Source organism: Sphaeramia orbicularis, chromosome 12 (assembly GCF_902148855.1).
Source record: "Sphaeramia orbicularis chromosome 12, fSphaOr1.1, whole genome shotgun sequence".
Lineage (NCBI taxonomy): Eukaryota > Metazoa > Chordata > Actinopteri > Kurtiformes > Apogonidae > Sphaeramia > Sphaeramia orbicularis.
Genome location: NC_043968.1, coordinates 32,327,631 through 32,352,366, shown reverse-complemented (window position 1 = coordinate 32,352,366; position 24,736 = coordinate 32,327,631). Strand labels below are relative to the sequence as shown.

Sequence of the window (24,736 nt, the reverse complement as noted above, 5' to 3'; positions counted from 1 at the left end):
AATAAGAATAGATTCACTGGTGCAGCTGACCGTTTCTTTCTTCGCTCTCATGTATTTTTGAAGGTTAGCCATCTGGTGGGTTGGAGGCAGTTCTATAGAGTACAGAGGGAGAATTCTGTCCACGTTGCTCTGACATCTGGCTCACCGTCTCCTATCCACCTGTACATGGTCCACCCAGGACTAACCTGAACCATGTCTGCAGACAGGTTCATGCTCTGGGGGTAGGCTGATGGGTTCTACTGTTACAAGCACAGGATCATTTTCAATGCTTTACTGTGGTTAACATGGTTTGTGCTCTCATCAGTTTTAGCATCATCTAAATGTTTTGATGCTATATTAATTATATACTCATTTCACCACACGTACACCATATGGACAAAAGTATTGGGACACAATGAATTCAGGTGTTTCTAACAGGGAGCAGCGCTGAACGAAATGACAAAATCTAGAGACAAATATCATGTTATTTTTAGCCCTTCATCAGGCAAGTGACTATTTTTGGTCATTTCCACAAACATCAACATATGTGGCCAATCCTGTGCCTCAGTGAGGTCAAGAAGCATGTTGGCTTTTATAACATTATTTAGTGATTCAGAGAGATTTTGTAGATATTTTGAAGGTGCAAATAGTGAATATGAGTGTTTTTTGTCAGTTTATGACCTTATAACATCACATCATGTATATGTGCGATCACTACGTAAATATGTAAATATTAGTGGTGGGCAGCGATTAAAATTTTTAATCGTGATTAATCGCATGGCTTTCTGCGATTAATCACGATTAATTGCATAGTTGTTGGGGGGAACGCATCAACAGCATGTATTGCCTTTCAGTGATATTCCAGACTGGAAGTACTCTGGTGATAAAAATAATTGCACGTCAGTGCTTCCAAACAACTGTGTCCTTCTCAACCCCACCATCTGAAGACATTTAAAATGAAAATGTCCATGTAAAAAACCACTACTTTTACACATGTTTATGTCCCCACCAGTGTATTTACAGTTGTGAGTGACTGACAGGAGTCTTAAGCCCACTAATCAGTACTAATACTAATAAGCCCATTAATATGTGATGTTCAGTTGTTCAAAGCAAGCAAAAGGGGCCCTCTAGTGGTCAGAATAAGTTGCACTAACATATGTTTTGTCCTTTCCGTGTTACCGTAGTCAGTTCGGACATAGAACTAACAGACATGTTTCTTTCACTCTTGTTTGTATGGCCCCAAAAACGTTTGCCTGTGAGTATTTTATGTTCAGTTGTTGTAAGAATGAATAGTATCAAATATCTCTGATGTGAGCCTTTGTTGCTGAATAAAAAGACGTTGTAAATCTTTAATTAACCTGTAAATGCTAATTGTTAGCGTGTCTATAGATTTTCCCATTCAAGTTAGCATCGAGATAAAATGACTGCTAATACAACATTCACATCGTAAATGAGTAAAGGTTAGTTCAAAGACTGGCATATTAGACCTAAACACAACCAAAGAATTTACATAAACTTAGCATGAGCCTGCATAAAGAATAAGCAACCCATCTCTGACTGCTTGCATAAACAAATTAGCTTAAACATCAGCATTACTTGCGAAGTTTACCGGTTTTCTCCTCTCAGCCGGCACATACACACAGCACCAGTGTGTGGACTGGCAAAATAAAAGCATGAGTTTCAAAATAAGAGTCCGTATGTATAAATCAACTAAGACTTGCTTGAAAGGCAGAACAATAATAAAATGGCGTTAACGTGAGATAAAAAAATTGTCGGCGTTATTTAATGAATGCGTTAACGCAGTAATAACGCGTTAACTTGCCCACCCCTAGTAAATATCTTTAAAACTTTATACTTACATTTTTATACTTTAAGAACATTCATTTCTACCTGCCTTTCCTTTGCACTATGTGTGCATATTGCACTGCGTGTTGCATATTGCTGCTGAAACTGCTAAATTTCCCCATGGTGGGATCAGTAAAGTCTTATCTTATAACAGTTGTTTTATTGCATGTATTTAATTTTTAGCAAGTGCTGCTCATATGTTTTATGGCAAGAGGAGGGAGATGATGATGTCCAGTAACATATAAAGGTTGAATTTTTGAATTTCAGAGTATTTCAATGAGTGACCTACAGAGAGTTAATTGTATTTTACTTCCTATTTCTTCTTCAGGTGTGATTTTGTTTATATTGTGATGTATGGCTACAAAGTGAGGGTTTGCTTTTACTTAATTTTACTCTACATTGAATTGTTTAAGCGTTATAATTATTTTAAATGTTACTCTAGATTTATAAAATATTGAAACAATTATTGTGAAAATTATTAACGACCAAGAAGATTTTTTTTAAAGATAAAATTTAATAAAGATGAGAATGGAATGTCATACAGGTTGTAGGTATGGTGTGTCCAAATAATTTATGTCCATAAAGTGTGACAAAATGATTCACTTTCTTCATTTGTGATATGTAAGACAAGAGATGTTTACCTGTATGTCCTTCAGGATCCATCCACCAGTCTCATCAGTCAAAAACCTGAAAAAGCCAACCTAAATTTGCAAAAGCATGACCACCAATCTACACATTTGCAAAACATTCCTTTATTATAAATAAATCTCCTTTTTGTATAAAAACTGGCATGCTTCAACCATGGCATTTTACAGGTTCACAACCCAAGGCTACAACCCGGCTAGCCAAGACAGCAGGAAACACACTCATCTCATTATGCAAGGGCGATCCATCAGACAACGGTGAGACAAGAATGAAAAAATCGTCACAACCACAAAAATACTTACAAGTAGAGAATAACAACAAACATGTTTGAGTCTCATAGATTTTCTCTGACATTTCTCTTTTTAAATATCTTTTAAAATGTAATCTGTTAAATCTCTTTCCCCAACCCACCTTTTGCCCTTTTAGATATAATGTCTACATGGTGTTTTTTTTAAGTTTTTTTTTTTTTTTTTGTGCTTCTTTATTCTTTTTTTGTCTCTTTTTTTTGGATTTTAATAGTTACTCTGTCCACCACAGTGTCCTATGGTATGTCAACTTTTTTCATGTTGTCTCTTTTTTTTTTTTTTTTAAACAGGTAAGTTCATGGTAGGACCAATGAGCTGTGAGCAGCGGAAAAGCAGGCACACTGACTGGCTGTTTATGTGGTCCCACCTCTCTGTGGTTTGATGCGGAACAATACAAAATGTCTCATGCTTGGAATCCATTGGGCGCTCTGACTGTCCGCTAGTTCTTCAGCTAATCAGAGGATTGGACAACGGTTCCTTCTTTTGATTGGCTCTGCCCCAAGACAAGCCCCTTCTCCTGTCCAACCCCCCCCTCCTCCTCCTCCTTCTTCTTCTTCTTCTTCTTCTTTTGTGATCTCTTCAGATGGCATGATTGCTGTAGCTGACATATGTTGTCTTAGTTGATGAAGCTGCTCAAACACAGAAAAGAAGAAAGGGAAGGAAGGGGAGGTAGAGGGGGGAAAAACAAGTACAGCAGACAAAAAAGAAAGTGGAGGGAAAGAAAAACAGAAGAAAGAGCAGGTGAGAGGAGCTCTTGCTGCGTACAGTCACGTTACAGTATCGCATCCACACTCAACCTGAGATGCTGAGGCTTTTTGTTACACCCATTATGTCTGGTGTCCCCTCAAGCATTTCATGGTAAATGTCAGTATTTTTCCAGCAACTGCAGGCAACTCACTGTGCCATTGTTATACCCTGATGCTTTTATTCTTAATATTTTCTATCTTTCACTCAAGTCTCACCATCACACTGCTTGAATAAAAGAAAAATGTCCCTGAAAAAAAACAAAAAAACCCAAAACAAAACAGAGAAACTAATGTGTGTGTGTGTGTGATTTTGTTCCATTTATCTTAGACTTGAAAAAGGTCCAAAGATTTTCCTGCTATTATCTAAAAAGTGTACTTTTTTCCTCCTCGTCACTGTTGTACAAACACAACTTTATTATCTCTATATGAAAGTTATTAATTTTAACCTTTAAGAAACTGAAGTACGTGAGGAGATGACTAAGCGGTTGAACTATCGGCTAAATGAATGAACTTGAACCTTTTCTCCTTTAATGATGCTAATGAAGTACTGACAGGAAAACATGGCCTGGTATACTCTGCATACAGTATTTGAAGATCAAACAGAAATACATGCACAGGAAGACAGACACATACATGAGCTTATAGGATTAGAGGTTAAAACACACACCTACACGCAGAAATTAAAACAAATCAATTAACAATGCAAATAGACTTGCTAATTAGAATGTGCACACTGAGGTAGCCATGCCCATGCAGTCTCATACATAACTGCACACACCCTCACAGCCCTGTCATTGCATCTGCAGATTGCTGATATAGGAGAAGCAGCTCAACATGAAATAAAGCTTTGAAGTGATGCTTCACTGTCAGTGCAGGGAAAAAACACACCAAGCTATTTAAAAGCTGTCACATTTGCAACTGCTTTGCCATGCAAAAAGATGTATGGAATTATATTGCAATTGAAATTGAACTTAATCCGTCAAAACCTTACACGAACTCTGTATACTAGTCGATCAGCCATAACATTATGACCACTGACAGGTAAAGTGGTAATATTGTTGATTATCTCATTATAATGACACCTGTGGGATATATTAGACCTGGGGTGTCAAACTCATTTTCTTCCAGGGGCCACATTCAGCCCAATTTAATCGGAAGTGGGCCGGACCAGTAAAATAATAGCATGATAGCCAATAAATAATGACAACTCCAAACTGTTTTAGTGCAAAAAAATAACATTCAATTATGCCAGTACTGACGTTTACAAACTATTCAAAGAAAAAGGATGTGAATAAGCTGAAAAAAAAAAAAAATTGTTAAGAAATTTAAGTACAATTTTGTCAATATTATGCCTTGACTTACCATTTATACATATGCACTACAGATCAGATCTACAAAGGCACAAAACATTTAGTAACAAGCAGAATATTGTTAAAATTCCACTTAATTTTCTTCAGACATTTCAGATTGTTCATATTTGTTAAGGCTATTCACATTTTATTGTTAAAGGATAGTTTGTTAATGTAAACATTTTCATAATTTAATGTTTTTTGCACTAAATCAAAGAGAAAAAATTGGTGTTGTCATTATTTATAGGTTATTATGATATTATTTTTGAGTTTGATGCCCTAACTTGCACTTTGCAAATTCATCCTGCGGGCCGGACTGGAACCTTTGGCGGGCCGGTTTTGGCCCCCAGGTCGCATGTTTGACACCTGTGTATTAGACAGAAAATTGACATTTAGACTTCAGAGTTGATGTGTCGAATCAGCAAAATGGGTAAGAGTAGGGATCTGAGTATGTATTATGACTTCTGTGATCATTCACGCCTTCATCTCGTCTCGTTTTGACTTCTGTGATTCTCTGTTCACTTGTTTCAATAAGACGACTCTAAACAGACTTCAGATGGTACAAAATTCTGCTGCTAGACTTTTGACAGGTACACCCAGAGCAGCTCACATCACCCCTGTTTTGTCAGCTCTTATTGGCTTCCAGTCAAATTTTGTATTGATTTGAAAATTCTAGTCCTGACTTTCTGGGCGCTGCATGGTCAGGCCCCCCCATTATGTTGCCAACTTGTTGTGCTCCTACTCCTCAGGGTGCACCCTTAGGTCTTCAGACCAGAGCCTCCTGCAGGTCCCAAAGACTTGTTTTAAAACCCAGGGGGGGCCTGTCCTTTCAGGTTGTAGCCCCCAGACTCTGGAATGACCTGCCTCTGTCCCTCTGTGTGGTCGACTCCGTGGAGTCTTTTAAAAAGCAACTCAAGACGTTTTTATTTAGGAAAGCTTTTGGTTTAGGGATTTATCCTTTTTATTTATTTTATGAAATTACTCTTATGTTGTTTTATTGCACCCATTTTATGTACAGCACTTTGTGATTTTTATCTGTGAAAAGTGCTTTATAAATAAACTTTACTTACTTTCTTACTTACTATTGACAAGAGAGAAATTATGATGATCAAATCATTGGGTCAGATCATCTCCAGATCTTGTTGTTCATTCCCAGTGTAAAGTGGTTCAATCCCTACCAAAGGTATCTAAAGAACAACAACCAGATCTGAACTAACTCAGCATCTATGGGATCAGAACATTATTAACACTTGTCTAACATCTATATCATAATACTGGAAGGTAGAGCCCAACCCATATGGGATTTTGGGAGCTGATGCTAATATTGGGGACTAAAAAAAAAGATTTCCAATATATCGACCAATATCCAATATGCTGGCTGATATATGAAATAAGAACATTGATATACATAGGATATAATAGTCTTAGATAATGGTGGACATGTGAATTAACAGTTGGATCTTTGTTTATCTCACAGAGATAATTTACACAACTTTCAAACGCCGTATAGTAGTCTTATATTAGACTAGTCTGTGACCTGTGGGGGTTATAGATGTGGTAGTTTTTATTCTGGGGAGAGCAGACTTTTGGGAACAGATGTGAGTCTGTATTTAATAAGTAGTGACATAAAAATTGTTTGGTAAATCATTCTTTAAAATGTAAACAACAATGAATATATAGTATTAATAACCAGGCGCACCAGCAAAATGAAACTCTGGGAGCAGAGGACGGGGGTGGGGGGTGAATAGTTCCTAAGGGGGGGGGGGGGGGGGTGGTAGTGGTCCGTGATTCTCAGGAGTGGGGGAAGGTAGCGGTCCGTGATTGCCCTCTCCTCTGCTGCAGACAAGTGAGTGTGGGAGGGGGTGCTGCACTCTGCTGGTCTGTGTGTTTGTGTGTGAGGGGGAGGGGCCAGAGTGGAGCACAGACACACAGCACAGCCACAGAATCTCCACAAAGCAAAAAAGTTAATACATCGGATATATATTGGCCGATGTTGATTAATCGGTGATAGGCTATAATTGTTTGGGCTCTACTGGAAGGTCTCAGAGTGTGTATGTGTGTGTGTGTGTGTGTGTGTGTGTGTGTGTGTGTGTGTGCGTGTGCATGTGTCTGCACAGTTCTGAGACATTGAGATGTTTTTAACTGGCTAGTTTACTACCTACAGTTGAGGAATGGTCCCATCTCCACATTAAATATCTTGGCAAGTTGATAGGACCAATATTTTGGGAGCTATTAGTCATGTTACAACACAATAGCCTTACAATCGCGCAGTACCATGCTGCATGATGGGAAATGAAGTTCAAAGCAGGAACGATGCATTTACCAAGTTCAGTCCCTAGAGATCAGTATTAATACAACCTGTGGTTCCCCACATGTGAACACACAGTTGTGTAGGTTTCCCTTTTTCCACAAAACCAGCTCTGACCTGAGGCCTAGACTCCATCACACCTCTGAAGGTGTACTGTGGTATCTGGACGTTAGCAGCAGATCCCTGAAGTCCGGTAAGTAGAGAGGTGGACCTCCATGGATCAGATTTATTTGTCCAACACCTCCCACAGATGATCAGTGGTCCTTAGACTGGGATGTCCTTCCTTAGTCCATCTGTGGTTAGTACTAACCACTGCAGACCAGAACACCCAACAAGACCTGCAGTTGTGGAGATGCTCTGACCCAGTCATCACCGTTACAATATGGACCTGGTCAAAGTCACCCAGTTCCTCATGTTGCTCCTTCTATCAAGGACTAAATGTTCACTTGCTGCCTAATATATCCAACCCAGTGAAAGGTGCCATTGTAATGAAATAATTAATATCCTTACCACTTCTCCATACTGTTATGACCGATCGGTTTAAAACACACATGCTGACGGAAAACATCCAGCATGTTTCTGTGACTGTGCTCTGATAAGTCAAATAATTACACTGTTGAGACTAGGCAAAAGGCACTTGAGAAATGCACATATCAAACACTTGCTTCCTATTCACTGTTACTTTTTCACATCTGGTGTGTGTGTGTGTATTATTGTGCATGTATGGATGTAATATGTGATATAATTATGCTGTGCTTTACTGGTTTACATTTTCAGTCCTAAAAATGTATTCAGAGTCATGTTTCATGATTCTGTTGGGTTTCTGTAGAATTGACTTAGAGTCTGGTTTTGACCAACTCTATATATAAAATGTCAAGAGATAACTTTCTTGTGATCTGGCGCTATATAAATAAAATTTGATTGATTGAGTGATTTAATTGGTTTTCCCCTGTAAGTCGCTTTGGAAAAAAGCGTCTGCCAAATGCGTAAACATAAACATAAACATAAACATGTTGCCCATATGTGCAATATGATGTAGAGCTTTGGAAATAATTATCAGACCACTCTGATGTGGTGCTGAAAGGTGTTTTCTGCCTCCTTCTCCTTTGCAGATGGTGGTGGAGTTCAGTATATTCTCCTCTAGAGGTTTAGCAGTGACGCTGGAACTGCACTCCTCTTTTGGTTGAGGCAGTGCTGGTAGTTACTTTAGTTTTTAACATTTTGTACTGCATGTAGCTGATACACATAACAATACTGAAATGTTTTGACCACATACTGCTCATTACAATAGTATAATAATTTATCAGTGTATTTTATTATAATCCGATTTTTATTAACTGCTTTATTTGATTAATCTCAAACAAAATTATCAACGGTGAAAAGTGGTTGTAATGATTTTTAGAGGAAAATGAATTTTTTTCTCTCTCATTTAAATTAATTATTATTAATGAAAAATGATGTAATATTTCTGTCATTGTGACATACCAGCTCTTTATGCTTTGTCTGGACCACTTCTCATGTTAGGTTTTATACGGTGGAATAAACTGTGTCGCACTGAAGACTCCTACTGTTACTTTTGAGATACTTTTTGATTATGTAGTTATAAATAGTTTATTATATGTATAAGTATAAAAAATGGTGTTCTCTTACTCACTGTTGGTCTCCATGCTCTCACACAGTTCAGTCTTCACCTCTCCGTTGGGCCGGTCTCCTCCCTTCTGGGTCAGTTTTCCCGACATGGTGGCAGCTGTCACAATGGCCTGTACCATCACAAAAAAAAGTCCATTCAGACATTTTTTAAAAATTTCTTTCAAAATTTATACTAAGCATTGAAGCTACTTCTCTTTGGTGACTTCAGCATACATCTGCCAAATGTCTTATTCAATCAGTTAGTGTCAAAAAGTTCTCAGACAAATGTTCCAATTTCAAAATGCGCAGTGCACAGCCCCAGCAATTCTACAGAGAAGGAATCTACTGATGGAAACACAGATTGTAAAAGTGTTTGGAATCTAATGGAGAAGAAGTAGAACAATTATTTTGTTACTGTGATAAATAAACTTTTTCTTATATTTTTTAAGAACTTTTTGACTCGCCCTCGTCTTTGGGAGTCTTAGCATGTGAGATGGAGGTGTATTCATGCATGATCTCAAGACCTGCTCACCTTAAAGCTGCGTTTTCTTTTGGGTACATTCTGCTCAGGGTGGAAGAGGATGATGTAGACTTTGGGCATGTAGAGCATCCCCAGAGACACCGAGGCTGACAGGCTGAGAGAGATGGTCAGGGTGGTGGTTTGGATGTACATCTAGAGACAGAGAGTCATTTATCACAGTTCAAATTGTCAAAGACAATCAGGACGGTCATCTAACTACATAGTACGTCTGATGAGGGGAAGACAGGGATGACCGAGGAGGAGAGGAGGAAAACAGGAAGTAAAGCACAGTCTAACAGGAAGGGAAATTAGCAGAGCATTTCTGTGCTGACAGTCACAATAACATAAGGGTGAGCAGATTGAAAAGTCAGTCAAATGGAACCATATTATAGTTGCTTAACTGTCTGTGTAATCATTTCTATAAGAATATGAAATGATTCTCAGCATTTTTTTTTTGCCTCTTAAGTCATTAGATGGGTGCAATTTACTGCTTAATGACAGTTTAAATAGAGATTAGACAACAGGTAGGTGGCAGAAATCACATCAGATTCGCTTCAGATGAACTTCACTGAAAATCCAGTGGATTATATATGTAATAATTTAGCCAAAAAACATTATTGCCCATACAACTGGAATAAATTACTCTAACCTCATCTCTTAAAATGACTGTGACAATGTGACTTTATTCTCGATAGATAAAGTGTAACTGGGACTCAGTATGTAATCACTGTACCTGGTCAAAGGTGATTACTGATGTGTATAAATAGGAATAAAAAACAAAATAAAGAAAAATAAAAATTAAATTAAATAAAAAAAAAAAAAAAAAAAAGTAAAAAAAAAATTATTATTATTAATAATAATAATAATAATAATAATAATAATAATACAAAAGAGGAATGTGTCTGAAAACTAAATTATTACAACTTTATGGGCAGCAGTACACTTTTTTTGTTTCTAACTTTTAAATGACAAACTATTGTCATATGTGAATAATTGATTAAAGTCATTGTAATAAATAATACATTCTCCATTAGGCCTTTTCTCCCCGTATGGAACTGGTACTGTTGTGGTTCCATGTTGGTGCAGCCCCAAAAATAAAATACCTGACCAGGTTCTGAACCCGTAAAGTTGGTTCCCAGCAAGAATTTAAACAAAAATTAAAATGCCAACTGTTAGGTTAATATATTGCCCACATCGGACATAGAATGGAAGCGAAAAAAACATTATAATGTAAGTCTGAGAATGTAGTGGAGACCGGCTGATTTAATGACATAAGGAACTTAAGGAAAAGCCAGAAAACATCAGAATAAGATGAGTAAGCAGCAGGGTCATTTCGCTGGTTTCACTTAAACTCAAGAACAAAAACTGTAAACAAATTAGGATTACTGAAAAAAAAGTCAAAAGGAGGATGTCACCTGGTGAAATGAAAAATATATACAAATGACAGAAAGGGTTCAATAATCCTACATGGAAACAGCACAAGAGCTTGTGACTGATACCGTTTAATAGGAATACTTTGTTGCTTCTTTGCTCCATGATGGGAAAAAACTAAATACCTTTGGATTATGGAATAAAAAATGACATGCAATTGCTTCATATTGGGTTTGGCAAAACATTGATTGACATTTTTCAGCATTGTCAAATAATCAAGAAAACAAGTCCTAAAAACCCCACCCCTCGCACGTATTGTTGCTTATTTTGGCATTGATCCAGCTGATGTTATCATGTCTATGCATGTGCCGATGTCAGTATGACAAATGCCTCTATACATGTGCCAAGTTTGAAGTAAATTGAAACAAAACTGATATTTTTATGGACATTTGAAATTTCACCCATTATAAGTAAATTAAAAAAAAGACTTAAAAACTTAAAAAATTAGAAGAAAATTTGAACTTTGACCTGCTTTTCCCAAAATGTAACCACATCTATTCTGGGTCACTGGCAATCTCTAAACCCAGTTTGGTATGAATTCAACCAGTAGTTTTGCTGCTAGAGTGTTAACAAACAAAGAAACAAACCACACCAAAATCAATACCCCTTACCTCCCCTTTATGGAGCGGAGTAATAAATGATATGTCGTCATTAACTATCCGTCAACAAAAACACTGGTTTATGTTCATCTATAATGCTCTGCTGAGTAAACTCCCAGAATACCCCAGTACTCTTCTTCCTGTTAGCTCTAGTCATTTCCATCTACGTTCCTCCAGGTGGTTACTTTTGACTGTTTCCCGAGTTCTGTCAGACTTTGGAAAACAGCATTTTCCTACCATGCCCCATGGTCGTGGAATAATCTTCAAAAAACTGTAAAACTACATATTTATTTATATTAATTATTTTAAAAATATCATGGGGAATGCAGTGAAGGAAGAATGTCACTGTTTTTCTTGATGCCATTATGGTTGAATAGTTGTTATTGTGTTTTATTGTTCATTGTGTATCATGTATGTGTTGTTTTTTGGACTTTGTATGGCTGATACCTTGGCCAGGTCTCCCTTGCAAAAGAGATTCCTAATCTCAGTGGGACTTCCTGGTTAAATAAAGGTTAAATAAATAAATAAATGAAGTATCAGATAAATACTAAATTGTGCCTTGCAGCTCTAATGTAAATATAGCATTGCTTTATAAGAACAGAAAATATTATTTTTAGTGACAGAATTGTTGGTGAACTAGTGGGTTCACAGTGCATGTCTGCATTTCTTCATTTGACAGTGAGTTGAATAAGTGCAGTTGCACTGTCAAACAGACTGATCCAGTTCTGTTTAGTGGACTGGGTGGCAGACGCTTGTGGAAGGATATCAGGAATGGACTGAAGGATGGATCCAATGACACATATTGTAGGCTGACAATCAAAATAGTTATGTACACCATATTAAATTAGACTATTTTATTAGACCGCATCGATTCTGCCAAGTAAGCTAGAGGACAGTTATAATGAAAGAAGAAGACAGTCTCACACATAACACTGCAGTGGGCTACACACCAGTCCTCTGGTCCTTAGTGAGTTTCAGAAAGTAGTTTGGAGGAGGACAGATGTAATGACAGGCTTCACCCACACGCCTGACACAACTGACAAGCTCACCAGACACAGGGCCCATCAGCCAAGCGCTGTCTGCAGCCTATGGAGACAGACCGCCAGAGGAAGGCAAGCTCAGATGGACACACCAACCATAAAGAATGGTCAAAACAGAGGGAAATGTGGGAAGAGGAAGGAGTAGAGAAACAGAGAGAGAAGAGAAAAGGAAACAAATATGAAGCTAAAATTGCTGATATGGGACAGGGCAAGAGAGGTAGGCGATGTGATTCACAGAGACACTGATACATCAAAGTGAGAAAGAGAACAGAAAGACCCCAGCGGTCAGCTCTATAATGTCATAGTGTCCAGACACTAGGACTGAGGTGGTGTTGGCATAACTACAGCCTGACAGGAAGAAGAGGAAAGACACAGAAGATGTACAGTTGGGTTGATTTATGATTTTTCCGGCAGAACTGGTTTGATTTATTCAATCTGGCTGAACTGATAATCATCATTATTTAGGCTGTGTAGACTTAAAAACATCAACAAGATGACTGTGTCATGGTGCTAAATCCTACTTTGTATTAATACTAAGCAACATGAAAATGTGATGAACATAATATTATATTGTCATGTATTATTTTATTATTAGCCACTAGTGTCTGACGAGCTGTTAAATGACTGCTGAGCTGAGACTGGAAACATGAAGATTATATTTTAGTAGAGGGAGGGAGGATGGTTTACTTCACTATTTACTAGAAAGTCCATGTGTTTTTTTTTTTTGGTGATGTTCAAGACAAGTTGTGATGAAAATAATAATAAAAAAAAGGCTGAAACTGCACTACCATTGCAATGTGTCAGAAGAGGTGAGATGAAAACATGGACGAGACAACATGTAAACAGTGCAAAATGTCAGCGCAAAACTGATCAAAGCTGCTTTGGCCTTGCAGAGCCAGAACTATTTCCATACTTTGTTAGAGCTGGTACAGTGCTGCATGGCTCATGCTTCTTCTTATTAATAAATTGTATTAATTGGCAGTTATCAAAACAGCTTAGAGGTGCATTACTGCTCCACTCTCATTCAGTGTCGTTTCATCTTTAGGCTGAAGTGCAACACGTAGTATTAGTATTTTTTGGCTTCATATCAAATGGTTTTAAATTTTGTACCTTTGCCAAATGAAGCAGCATATATCATGTGCACAAGTTGGGTACATTTCTATACAGGACAACGTCTGATATATTTTCTTGTGTTTGTTTACATCAACAGGCTCTTTTTGAGGTAATGACATACTACCTATGTATATAAATAAGTATATAAACTAAATGTAGAAGCATCAGGTGTTAGCACCATACTAATACTCAATACTGATACTGCGTGTTTATGGATGCACTGTTGTACAGTGGCTGACAAGGGTCAAACACATTGCAACGGCCCAATGTGTCTCAGGTAGAGAAAACAGCTGCAAGTACAGAAATGATGTAAATTCACAAACTCAAACACAGTCCAAATGAGGTACAAAAAGAGGAACGTGGTGCAAATGAAAAAATGCACCGCAAGACACAAAAACAAATGCATAATCATCAAATGTTCTGCAAATAAAGAAATTATACACACCAAGAAAACATCCGCAAACAAAAAACTCTGCATAACCAGTCAGTCCAACAGAAGTGCTCCAAACCTGTAGGGGGCAGCGTTTATAGACAACAGACTAGTGTCAAATAGAATCAAATAAAAGTCACATGACCGTGCTCTGCCTTAACTTCAATTTGTTCCCACTGTGTCTGCCTCTCTCTCCATCCTGTGTGTCTTTGCATTGAACTGTTCTGCTGACAGCGCCCCCTACAGGTTTGGAGCACTTCTGTTGGACTGACTGGTTATGCAGTGTTTTTCATGTGCCGATGTTTTCTTGGTTTGCATCGTTTCTTTGTTTGCAAAGCATTTGATGATTATGCATTTGTTTTTGTGTCTTTGTGCACATTTTTTTCATTTACCCCACATTCCTCTTTTTGTACCCGGTTTAAACTTGTGTTTGAGTTTGTAAATTTGCATCGTTTCTCTACTTGCAGCTGTTTTCTCTAAATGAGATGCATTGGGCCGTTGCAATGTGTTTGGCCCTTGTCGGCCACTGTACTGCTGGGATCAAACTTAAAAAAATGAAAGCGTAAATGGACTTGTAATATGTAAGTAACAATATTACAGTCTTTAAACCAATATTCAAACAGAGTAAAAGGGGATAGTTGAGAGCACTGAACGGTTTTATGCTAAAAGAACAAATGTGATGCTTAGTGGCACTCCAAAGGGGAGCCCTGGTAGCTCACCTAGTGGAGTGGAATGTACTGTACAGCCCAGGTTCAAATGTCACCTGAGCCTCTTTGGTGCATGTCATACCCCTCTCTCCTGTATTTCCTCTGTCTACACTGTATCTGCAGTATCGAATAAAATGTAAAATGGTAAGACAATGTTTTCCAAACAACAAGCTGCCTGTATTTATTACTGTAATGTGCCTCTATATTGTAACTCCAACCATCACGTGTTCCTGCAAATGTGGAATTCATGTCTCTTCTGAATGAATGGTCACATATGCAGACAAATCTAAGCCCCTCTAGACTCGGAACAAGCCAAAGTCCCTTTCAAGGTGTAATGCTAAAAGTCATCCACACAAGTGCCTACACACACCTGCCTGAAGGTAAGATCTGATAACACTGGCATTAGCCAAAGGGAGAGGAGAGGAGAGGGCATGGGGAATAAACTGGAGGAAAATACACTCACAAGCACAAACAAATACATTTAAACTCTTAAAATGGAAATATCAACTCACATTTGGTTAACTCTTTCAATGCCATGGGCTGATTAAATCAGCTTTACGAATACAACCTTTAAAGTGCCACGGGCCGATCAGATCGGCTTTGGAGAACACGCCATATTTGTGTACAAACAAACCATCCACCCCCATTTCTTTCTCACATTTCAATGACGTTCTTTCTGTGTCCCCCTTTTGAGACCAATCAGACGGGAATTTGAGGTCACGCGACTGAATAAATTATGCAAATTACGATCAATAATGAATCGGCTGCGTCCGGTGCGTTTTGAATCTAAGTAGCAATCGGTCGGATGTTACCGAGCGGTTTTTGACCAAGGAAGAGCTCGCGTTTCGTTTTCTGCTTGGGAAATTTTATGAATGAATTTATGAATGAAATCATATGCAGAATTCTTCAAATATTATAACGACGCGAAATACTGAAAAACGGCCAAATTCTGTGGCACTTTTAAGGCTTATTAGCCCCTTAACTGTCTGGCACCGAAAGAGTTAAATTAGGCCTTCCTTCAACTGTACATAAACATATCAACCTGAACTAACACAAACAGAAGGTATGGGATTCATATTGTTATAAACAGAGCCTTTTTTTTTTTTTTACTCTGGATGGCATTCCTATTATGGCATAAAAAAAAAAAAAAAAAAAAAAGGTGGTAAAGGGCTCTGCCTGCAGCTCCCTTAAAGGCTATCATAGCACTTCACACTCAACTGATTTACAGTAAATCATCCACAAAATGAATAAAAGGACCAACACTAATTTTACAGATATGTTCTACAGCAATTAAGCAAGAGATCATAAGAGAATGATGCAGGGGTTATCTGAGCTTTTGTTTTTATGTTGTTTAACTGTTTTTCTTCTTATTTTCCACCAACAAAATGTACTGAGTTGAAGTGTATCAGTACAAGGCCATATCAGAAAGGAACAGATGGAGACTGAAAAGCATGTTTTCAGTATGAGCGGTGGCTGGAGAGAGAAATGAAATTGAGATTGAGAGAAATAGATTGAAAAAGGGGGGATGAAGAGGAGAGTGAAAACAGAATAACATACTGAAAGAGTGAATGAGAGGAAAAGACAGATTCCCTTAAGCAGTCAACTTGCTCTTATCAAAACAGCAGCGCGTCTACTGATAGCCGCTTCCATTACATCTAGCCTTTGGTCTGAAGTCGTGGCTTCCAGCTGTTATTTACACAAAGACTCACATCAACATCTACACACACACACACACACACACACACGGAAGACTAAAACCGTCCTCCACCTTGCTGTCCACAGCTGATAATAGCTAAAATGTGTGCATCAGAAAAGCGCTCTATTATCCCAAAAGTCACACTCAGGAAGTAGGCGATTAGCTATGGATGGCTGCGTACAATGTGTTCCCTTAAGGTTTAAAACATTTACAGACACACTCTCCAGTCTGTGATAGGAGGAGATTAACAGAAAGGAACAGAGGAAGAGGGAGGGGGGGTACAGGGACAGAGACAGTCAATATGCTTTTAACACCTGGTTAGAGGAAAAGAACAAAGGAAAAGATTTGAGGGGACAGAAAACATGCTATTTGTGTAACTTTTACATTTACTCATTTTGCACATTGAATTGTTAAAGAAAGTAATGGTTTATCTACATTTTGGTTAAACTTAGCAAGTAATATATCCTGAATTGATAGAGCAGTGCTCCACTGTTTACACAAAAGCATCATTATAGTGTTCTCTTGAGGCTCTTTTTACTGTCTATTTATTAGAAAACTGCTCATCTTAGTACTTTTCATACCTACTGGACACCTTGTTATCTTTCAATTAGTGCTCCAGTATGGGCTTACTCTGGGTTATGCCCTGCCTTATTACTATGTTGTCTGACAGCATTTATAAACATCCAGCTTACTCTCCTTAGATTCTTTCTATTTTTTCCTTCAATTTATTTTTAAATGCAACTTTATTCAGCATCAGCAAAATATGACAGAACATTTACTATAGTATATTGAACATATTTGTTTGGTAATAACATTAACATATTCTATTTCCTTGATGAATATGATCACATATCTTGTTGAAGTAAATAAGTCTATGAAAAAGTTTGCCACAGTGCATATTTGAAGCCTATTATATCAAGCCATTTTCTGATGCAGGAGTGGGGATAAGGCCAATATGAACCTCATTTATATTAACAGGGGACGTCACCACTAAATGTAGTCTGCTGCTTCTGCAGACTGGCTGCATCACAATCCCCTTCCTAGCAGCTATGGCTGATCCTGAGGGACAAGCAGTTGGATAGTTAGGCCATTAATGAGTTTAGAGAAGACGAGAGCTGTCTTCTTTATCACAGCAGACCCAGATCATAACTGAAGCATGACAGCTAATGTTAAAGGCTACTGTGGGGCAGCTTTACTGCACCGACGACACCCTGAAACACAAAGGACAAAGGCGGAACTAGATGAAAATGAACTAAATTACACATATCTTCTGCAAATGGCACAACTGGACAAAGAGGGGAGTTAGACATAACGAGATATAGTCTGAGGCAGTGTTTCTCAACAGGGGCGGTACCACCCCCCAGGGGGCGTTGGGGCATTGTCGGGGGGCATTTCAAACGACAAAGCTGAGACCGAAAAGGGGGCGTTAGTCTGTGTAAGTATCAATATCAAGTTGCATGTTATGTCAGTGGTGAATCATTGTGCCCCCCCACCCCTGGTTGTGCGGGGGGGGGCACTACCCATGCAACTTATATAAACTCAATCAGACCCACTCCCCCTGCTTGACAACATTATGGATTGCCCCCACCTTCGCTGGAAAATTAGACCCCCCCCCATCACAATTTTTTTTTGGGGGGGGGGGGGGGGGGCTGGAGTGTCATGTTAATGGTAAGGATAATTCAGATTCAAATTTATTTGTCACTACAGCATACAGAATACACAGAAACAAAACATTGTACTCAGGTCCCCGACTGTCAACAGCATTTAGTAAATAGTATAAATTACTGATAAAAATAATAAAATAATAAAATACTGATATTAAAAAAAATGATAACGATAATATAGTAAAGGGGCGTTTGCTCAGCAAACCTTGAGAATCCCTGGTCTAAGGACTTGTGTTATGGACCCAGCCTGGCCCACACATAATATTTCACTGGTTCAACATTAGCTTTGATTTCAGGACACATTTACTGTGGTGTTATTTATGCTGCACAATACTTATACGATGCCACAGTAAAAGTCTGAATATTTATTTCCATTGAGACATTAATTTTTTGCCATTATCTCATATAGATGATGGGGGAGTCAGACCAGTGCGTAAAGTCTTTTCCACCACATCCCAAGGACTCTCAATGGGGCTCATGTCTGGACTCTGGTGGTCAATCCATGTGTGAAAATGATGTCTCATGCTCCGTGAACTGCTCTTTCACAAGCCGCATGAATCTGATAAATCCTGCTATCGTCTGATCTTTATGCTCTCCAGCAAACTGATGGTTGTTTAACAAATGAAAAGCTACTCCTAAACAACTTGTTGCAGCTGAAACATATTCATCACTGTGGTAATTATCTAGGGATGCACCGATCTGATACCAATATCGGGCATCGACTCCGATACTCAGTGTGTTTACTCATATTCGTACTCGTAAAAGTAATCCAATACAAATGCACCGATACCACTTATAGCCGTGTGACATTCCAAGTTCAGTGCAGCAGGTACGAGGAGGAGGAATAATGTGTGGGGAGTGTGAAGAGTGTGGAGATTTTTAAAAATAAATGACGGTGATAAAAGTAACGCTGACTGCAAGTAACGTTAAAGACACAGACAAATACGGACACAGCGTTCTGTCCGTCCTCTGTGTACGTTCCATCTGTTTTCCAGGTGCTGGCGGATGTGTACCCAGATGGAGAATACCAGTGAGAACTGTGGAGGTAGAAAATCTGTTCAAAGAACGACTGTGTGAGTTAGAGAAAAACTACTGACAGATTTACAACAGCTACCCAGGGCTGGGCTGGGGGTACGGAGCGGTGCAGACCGCCACCAGTGAAAGTGAAAACGAAACTAATCACTCATTTCTCTCTTCTCTACCTGCTGAAGCTAAGCTTTTAAACCTTACCAGCGAACACGCTGCAATATTAGTATCACATTAGTGTTGCCTCTGTCGTCTCCATGTTTGTTATTACTGACGTTCTTCTTCTTCTTCTCAAAAAACTTTACTCTTCTTTGTGGTATTTGTCCAGTATGGTTAATTCAGAGCAGCGCCCCCTGGTGGATTAATTGAGAAACGCTCATTCCAACACATTAAATGTCAGTAGCAGCACTTTGTTCCAGTCAGACTAGTGACAACGACAATAAAGCACATTTACAAAAGGAACTAACAACAGGAATGGGATTATTAAGTACTCGTATTGGTACTCGATATTGGCAAGTACTCAAATGTAAGTACTCATACTTGGTCTGGAAAAAAGTGGTATCGGTGCATCCCTATAATTATCCAATGGAAAGTGTACCTCTTACCCATTTGCTTAGTTAAATCCAGGAGGACACTTTTATGTCCAGGCTGTGTATATTTAATGGAGAATGACAATACCACAGATTTTATTCAGAACTCATCTTCTATGCAGCATGCACTTCTAACAAACTCCATTTCTTTTTGAGAGGTACAATAACTGCCAAACACTACAAAGAGTGCCAAATTGATGCTATTGAAAACCATGGTGTCTGGGATGCACAGTATTGTGCAGCAAAAACACTTGAAGAAATCTGAATGATTCTTGAGATGCACTTAGACAGAAACATGTATTACTAAAACATATAATATGTATGAAATGCATGGGTTAGTTGAACAGGAGCATACATGTAAATCCCACCCTCTTATGCCTGATTAACCAAGACCTGAAACCTTCTGAGATATTACACTGCTTTTCTGATTATTGCAGATGCTTTCATTTGTACCACAGAGCAGGGACAGGGTGGTGAAATCACACAGCTTTGGCCTGCAACATGCCAAACATAGCCAACAGCAGACAGAGCAAGACACAGAATGCCATGCAGATGTGAGAATATGAAAGAAATTGCAAAGTAGGAGAGAAATAAACTAGTGTAAGGGATACAGGCAAAGAGGAGCAAGGAGACAGAAAACTGAAAGAATTGGCTGGCAGGAAATGGAAGTGGAAAGAAAAGGAGACATCCAAAGAAAGAATAAAGGACTGAGCTGAACTGAGGAATAAAACCACTTGGTGCCATGACCATGATGTTAGCTGTACAATAAAAACTTCCCAAGTGAAAATAACATGGAGATTAAAACTAGGACAAATGAACTTTACTGCTGACTGTGCATCAGTAGAAATTATTTTATTGTGTTTTGCTAAGTTTGTCTGTAGTTGTCACTAGGGATGCAAATTATCGATTCATTCATTAATCATTAGTTGGTTGACCTTATCAGTCAATTAACAATTAATTGATAAATGGCGATTTTCCTGAGAACCTGAATTTCTCTTTCAATAGGGTCTATAAGAATAAAAGCATAAAAGCTAAATACTGTTTGTAGACTTCATGAAAAAAACATGTCATATTCCTTAATGATTGATTTATTGAACCATTGGATACAGTACAGGCAATGACATTTATGGAGTAGAACTAAAGAAATTCAACTGAGAAATTCAATAAAATAAATGGCTCTAAACAGGGGCACTTTAGAATCACTGACATGATGGAGCAAAATTTCAACCGCCCTCACTATTTTCCGATGACCACCGTGGTGACTGACATGTCTTGTATACTGTGGACTGGATCAGGATCCTGGAGGATGTTTTCAACTTCTGTCTCACTGACCAGATAGTCCAGATGACCGTGGACTAGACCAACCATCAGGGAAAATGCTCCGATACCGACCCCGCATATGTGCACGTATTTGGGGGGGGTTGCGGTTTTGCTCCAACATGTCCCTATAGCGAATCTAACTCATCAACACCACGAGCCGCTTCGATGACTATCCCAGCTGTGGCGTTGCAGCAAGGACAAGCTGGCAGCCTTCGGACAGGTGTGGACAGGTGGACAACTCCCCCCAACATTCAACCTCAGCGATGAAGCCTAGTTTAGGCAGTGGTGCCCCCTACTGTCAACACCACAAACAATATTACAACAATATTACGACAATATTGTAATTTAATTGAGCAAATTCTTATCAACAATTAATTCATTGTCGATTAATTGTTTACATCCCTAGTTGTCACTCCCTATTCTATTTTGATTCTTATGTTCGGCACTGCCCAACCACAAAAAAAAGTCACACACACAATATTTTGTAATGTCACAGTGTTTTTGCCAAAGTCTTGTATTTTTGATGTGAGAATCAGACCACTGTGGACCAGACCAAAGATTCTCAATGGGGTTCAGGTGTGGACTCTGTGGTGTCTCATGCTCCTGAACGAGTCTTTCACAATCTGAGCCTGATGAATCCTGGTATCATCACCTTTGAATATGTCTGTGTCATCAGTGAAAAAAAATCCCTGTAATGTTCAGACCTTGTCATTCAGTATATTCAGTTTAGTCAGCTGACCTTAATTTGTAGACACATAATGTTGTAAGCCTTGACCTGAAGCAACTCTAGATAATAACACTGCCCCCACAGGCTTGTACTGTAGGCACTAGGCATGATGGGTAATCACGTCAGCCACCTCTCTTCTCACCCTGATGCGTCCATCACTCTGGAACAGGATCAGTCTGGACTCATCAGACCATATGAGGATGTTTATATCGAAACACAGTCCAATCTTTATGCTGTCTATCAAACTGATGTTTAACCCATAAAAACCCAAACAGCCAAAACCATCTACTGACGTAAACTCTTTAATACCTGTTGATCCACTAATCCTACTATAATGGACGTTCTGTGTCCAACGCGTGTCCGATGTGTGTCCAGATGTTTGTCCCGATGTTGCAGCACAGGAGGGCGTACGGGTGCAATGCCGCTGTTGCACCACGGGAGGGCACTATCGTACAATGGCACCACGGGTACAATGCCGCTAGTCCTATTAATACATGTAAATAATTGGTGCAAAATGCAGTTTGTCATCTTTTCATGGTCATCAGATATGACCCATTTGGACGTTTAAAAGCTTGGTAGTTACCGTGGTAACACCGCGTCATCCTCTGCAACATTCACTCACCAGCCAAACCCATGGAGTTTGATGAATGACAGCAGATGGAGATACATCTTTTTACATTTAGTTATTGATATCTTTGCTGAAAAAAAGTGAGTTTGAGTTGAGTTTTCTCAATAATGAATATCAGTGAATTAAATATGGGAAAATATTTGACATTCACTGAAAAATTGCAAAATGCAGAGGATAATATTTTAAAAAATGGTGATGAATCACTTAAGAAAAATTAAATATAGAGAAAAACACTAGATTTGAACTGACACATTGAGGTTGAGAAATGAGAAGCTACTCAGTGCATCAGTTAGAGTTAAAGAAGTTGATGTTAAAACATACTAATCATCACAGGAAAAATCCAAAGGGAAGGATCTGAAATATTTGGTTAAATTCAGGTAGGTTTTTTTTTTTTTTTTTTTTTTTTTGGGGGGGGGGGGGGGGGGGGGCAGACAGGCAATTCATGCACTTTCTTGTTCAATAAACAGACAGGGTATTACAGTCTTAGACTACAGGGATGTATGCCTATGATCATCCCTTTAATATTTACAGATGGACTGAGAAAAAAACTAACTGCATAGATGAAAAACGTCCCAGCCTTTGACTTGGACACAGAGGCTCTGAATTGCCGTTCATTTGCATAAAGCTGAACTCATGTTCAACTCTCTGTGGTTGCACAGTCACAGAAATCTCTCACCAGATGTCATTCTGTTCTACGCTGCATCTTGTCTCACAGCAGTCATTTAGATTAAATGACAATTGGCCACTTTGCTTTATGTCTAGAGTCAGAGAGAACAGGAGAGAGAGAGAGAGAGAGAGAGAGAGAGAGAGAGAGAGAGAGAGAGAGAGAGGGAGAGAGAGAAAAGGCAGACTTTGTGCATGACAACTTTGATGTCCATCTTCTATCTTCTATCTCCTCCATCCCTCTCCTTATAATTCATGCTCATTATGTCAGTAATGACTGGCCTGCATTCTCCACTACCTGACCATTCTTGTTGTCTAAATCGACCTCCTACACTATTCTTTCCAAATATTTGTGAGTTTTCATGCCCATCTTTCAGTCTTTTCTTTCTTGCCGCTGCATCATTTAATATCATGTGGGCATTTACATACAGAGTTCAGTTGTCCTTGATGGATGCTGATGTTAACAGATACTTATTAAAAGTGCTGTGACTTTTTGGATCACCTGAGGGTCTTTTCACAAACTTCACACCGTTTAATGTCAAATCCTCCTGTGTGTATGTATCTCTCTGTGGGTCTAATTGACACCTCCTGTTCTTCTCCATTCACACCATGGGATCTCTCATCATTTTAATCACCTGAACCACGGGAGGGTGAGGAGAGCTTTGTAAATGTATTTATTTTTAGAGAAAATAAGGAGCAATCAGGACCAAATCAGTCTCTCCAACCTGCCTTTAACACTAAAACCACTATCAGACACACTAACAGCTCTCCAAAAAACACAAATGCACTAATCACCATAGTTCTGCTGAGATCATATGAGCCTGCAGTGTTTGTACACTATATTCATTTCAGCCTGGTCAGAGGTTTACTTTGACAATTTTAATGTTAATGTGTAATTTATAGTGAATTACAGCATCTCTGTAAAGGTTAATAATGTATGTTGTAGTTAGGAATGTGACAAAATACAGATATGGCGAACTATTGCAATATTTAATCTTACTGTAAGACGTGTTTATGCATTTGGCAGACGCTTTTTTCCAAGCGCTTTTTTCCAAAGACGTATCTTACATTAAATGGAAGTTGAATGTGTGACTTTAAATCTTGCTCTAAAAAATGTCAGATGAACATGATAAATCATACATCATGAACCAAAATGGAAAGGAAGAAGAGGAAATGTAATGTTTTAAGTTGTCTGCTTAATCTTTACATTACAAGTTGTTTTGCTTGAAGAGTCTTTTTAATTTTTGCAAGTCTTAAGTTATATTCTGAGTTACATTTTCCAAGTGTATTTTGTATTTTTATTTTAAGAGGTACTGAACAGTCGGGTTTGGTTTGTGTGTGTGTGGTTTTGATGAACTCAAACCTGTCTGTGTTGAACTTGGAGAAAAGGTCAAATTCTACCTAAAAGATCTCATTTTACATCTTTAGAAGGTAACTGTGGTAAAGAGAGTCGAGCAGAAAAACCAGATTATAAACCTGGGGAATTTTTATGGTCAAGAAATGCTAGCCTAATTGTGCAGGTGTTAAGCAAGATGCGCTTTCTGAAGAAACTTTGTGGTTCAACTGTGCAGTTGGTTTGATTGACAGGTGTCCAAAGCGCTTGTTAAACTAAAATGAACTTTCAGCATGTGCTTTCCTTAGAATTAGCTTATGGAGTGGCTGACATGTTCTGCCCAGTAATTATTATTAACCAATAATAAGCCTACGACGAATGATGTCATTGAATAATGGGAGTCTCCAAGAGTCACTAAAGACTAAAAAAACGTAATAAAGGAA

The 24,736-nt window shown here is 38.6% G+C and overlaps 1 protein-coding gene across 2 annotated transcripts in view; it reads right to left on the bottom strand.

Annotated features, from left to right (window-relative positions):
* Positions 1-2,554: 2,554 nt before the first annotated feature.
* The window catches only part of grm8a (glutamate receptor, metabotropic 8a), a 382,630-nt gene continuing 360,448 nt past the window's right edge, over positions 2,555-24,736 (bottom strand). Inside the window, exons 13-15 of one of the 2 annotated variants that reach the window (XM_030150035.1) lie at positions 9,339-9,479; positions 8,832-8,937; positions 2,555-3,403 (exon numbers count right to left, since the gene is read on the bottom strand). In XM_030150035.1, coding sequence (XP_030005895.1) covers positions 3,354-3,403; positions 8,832-8,937; positions 9,339-9,479 — 297 coding nt within the window. In that variant the 3' untranslated portion in view covers positions 2,555-3,353. Of the gene's footprint in view, positions 3,404-8,827; positions 8,938-9,338; positions 9,480-24,736 lie in introns of both variants that reach the window. The other variant, XM_030150036.1, reaches the window with a different exon arrangement.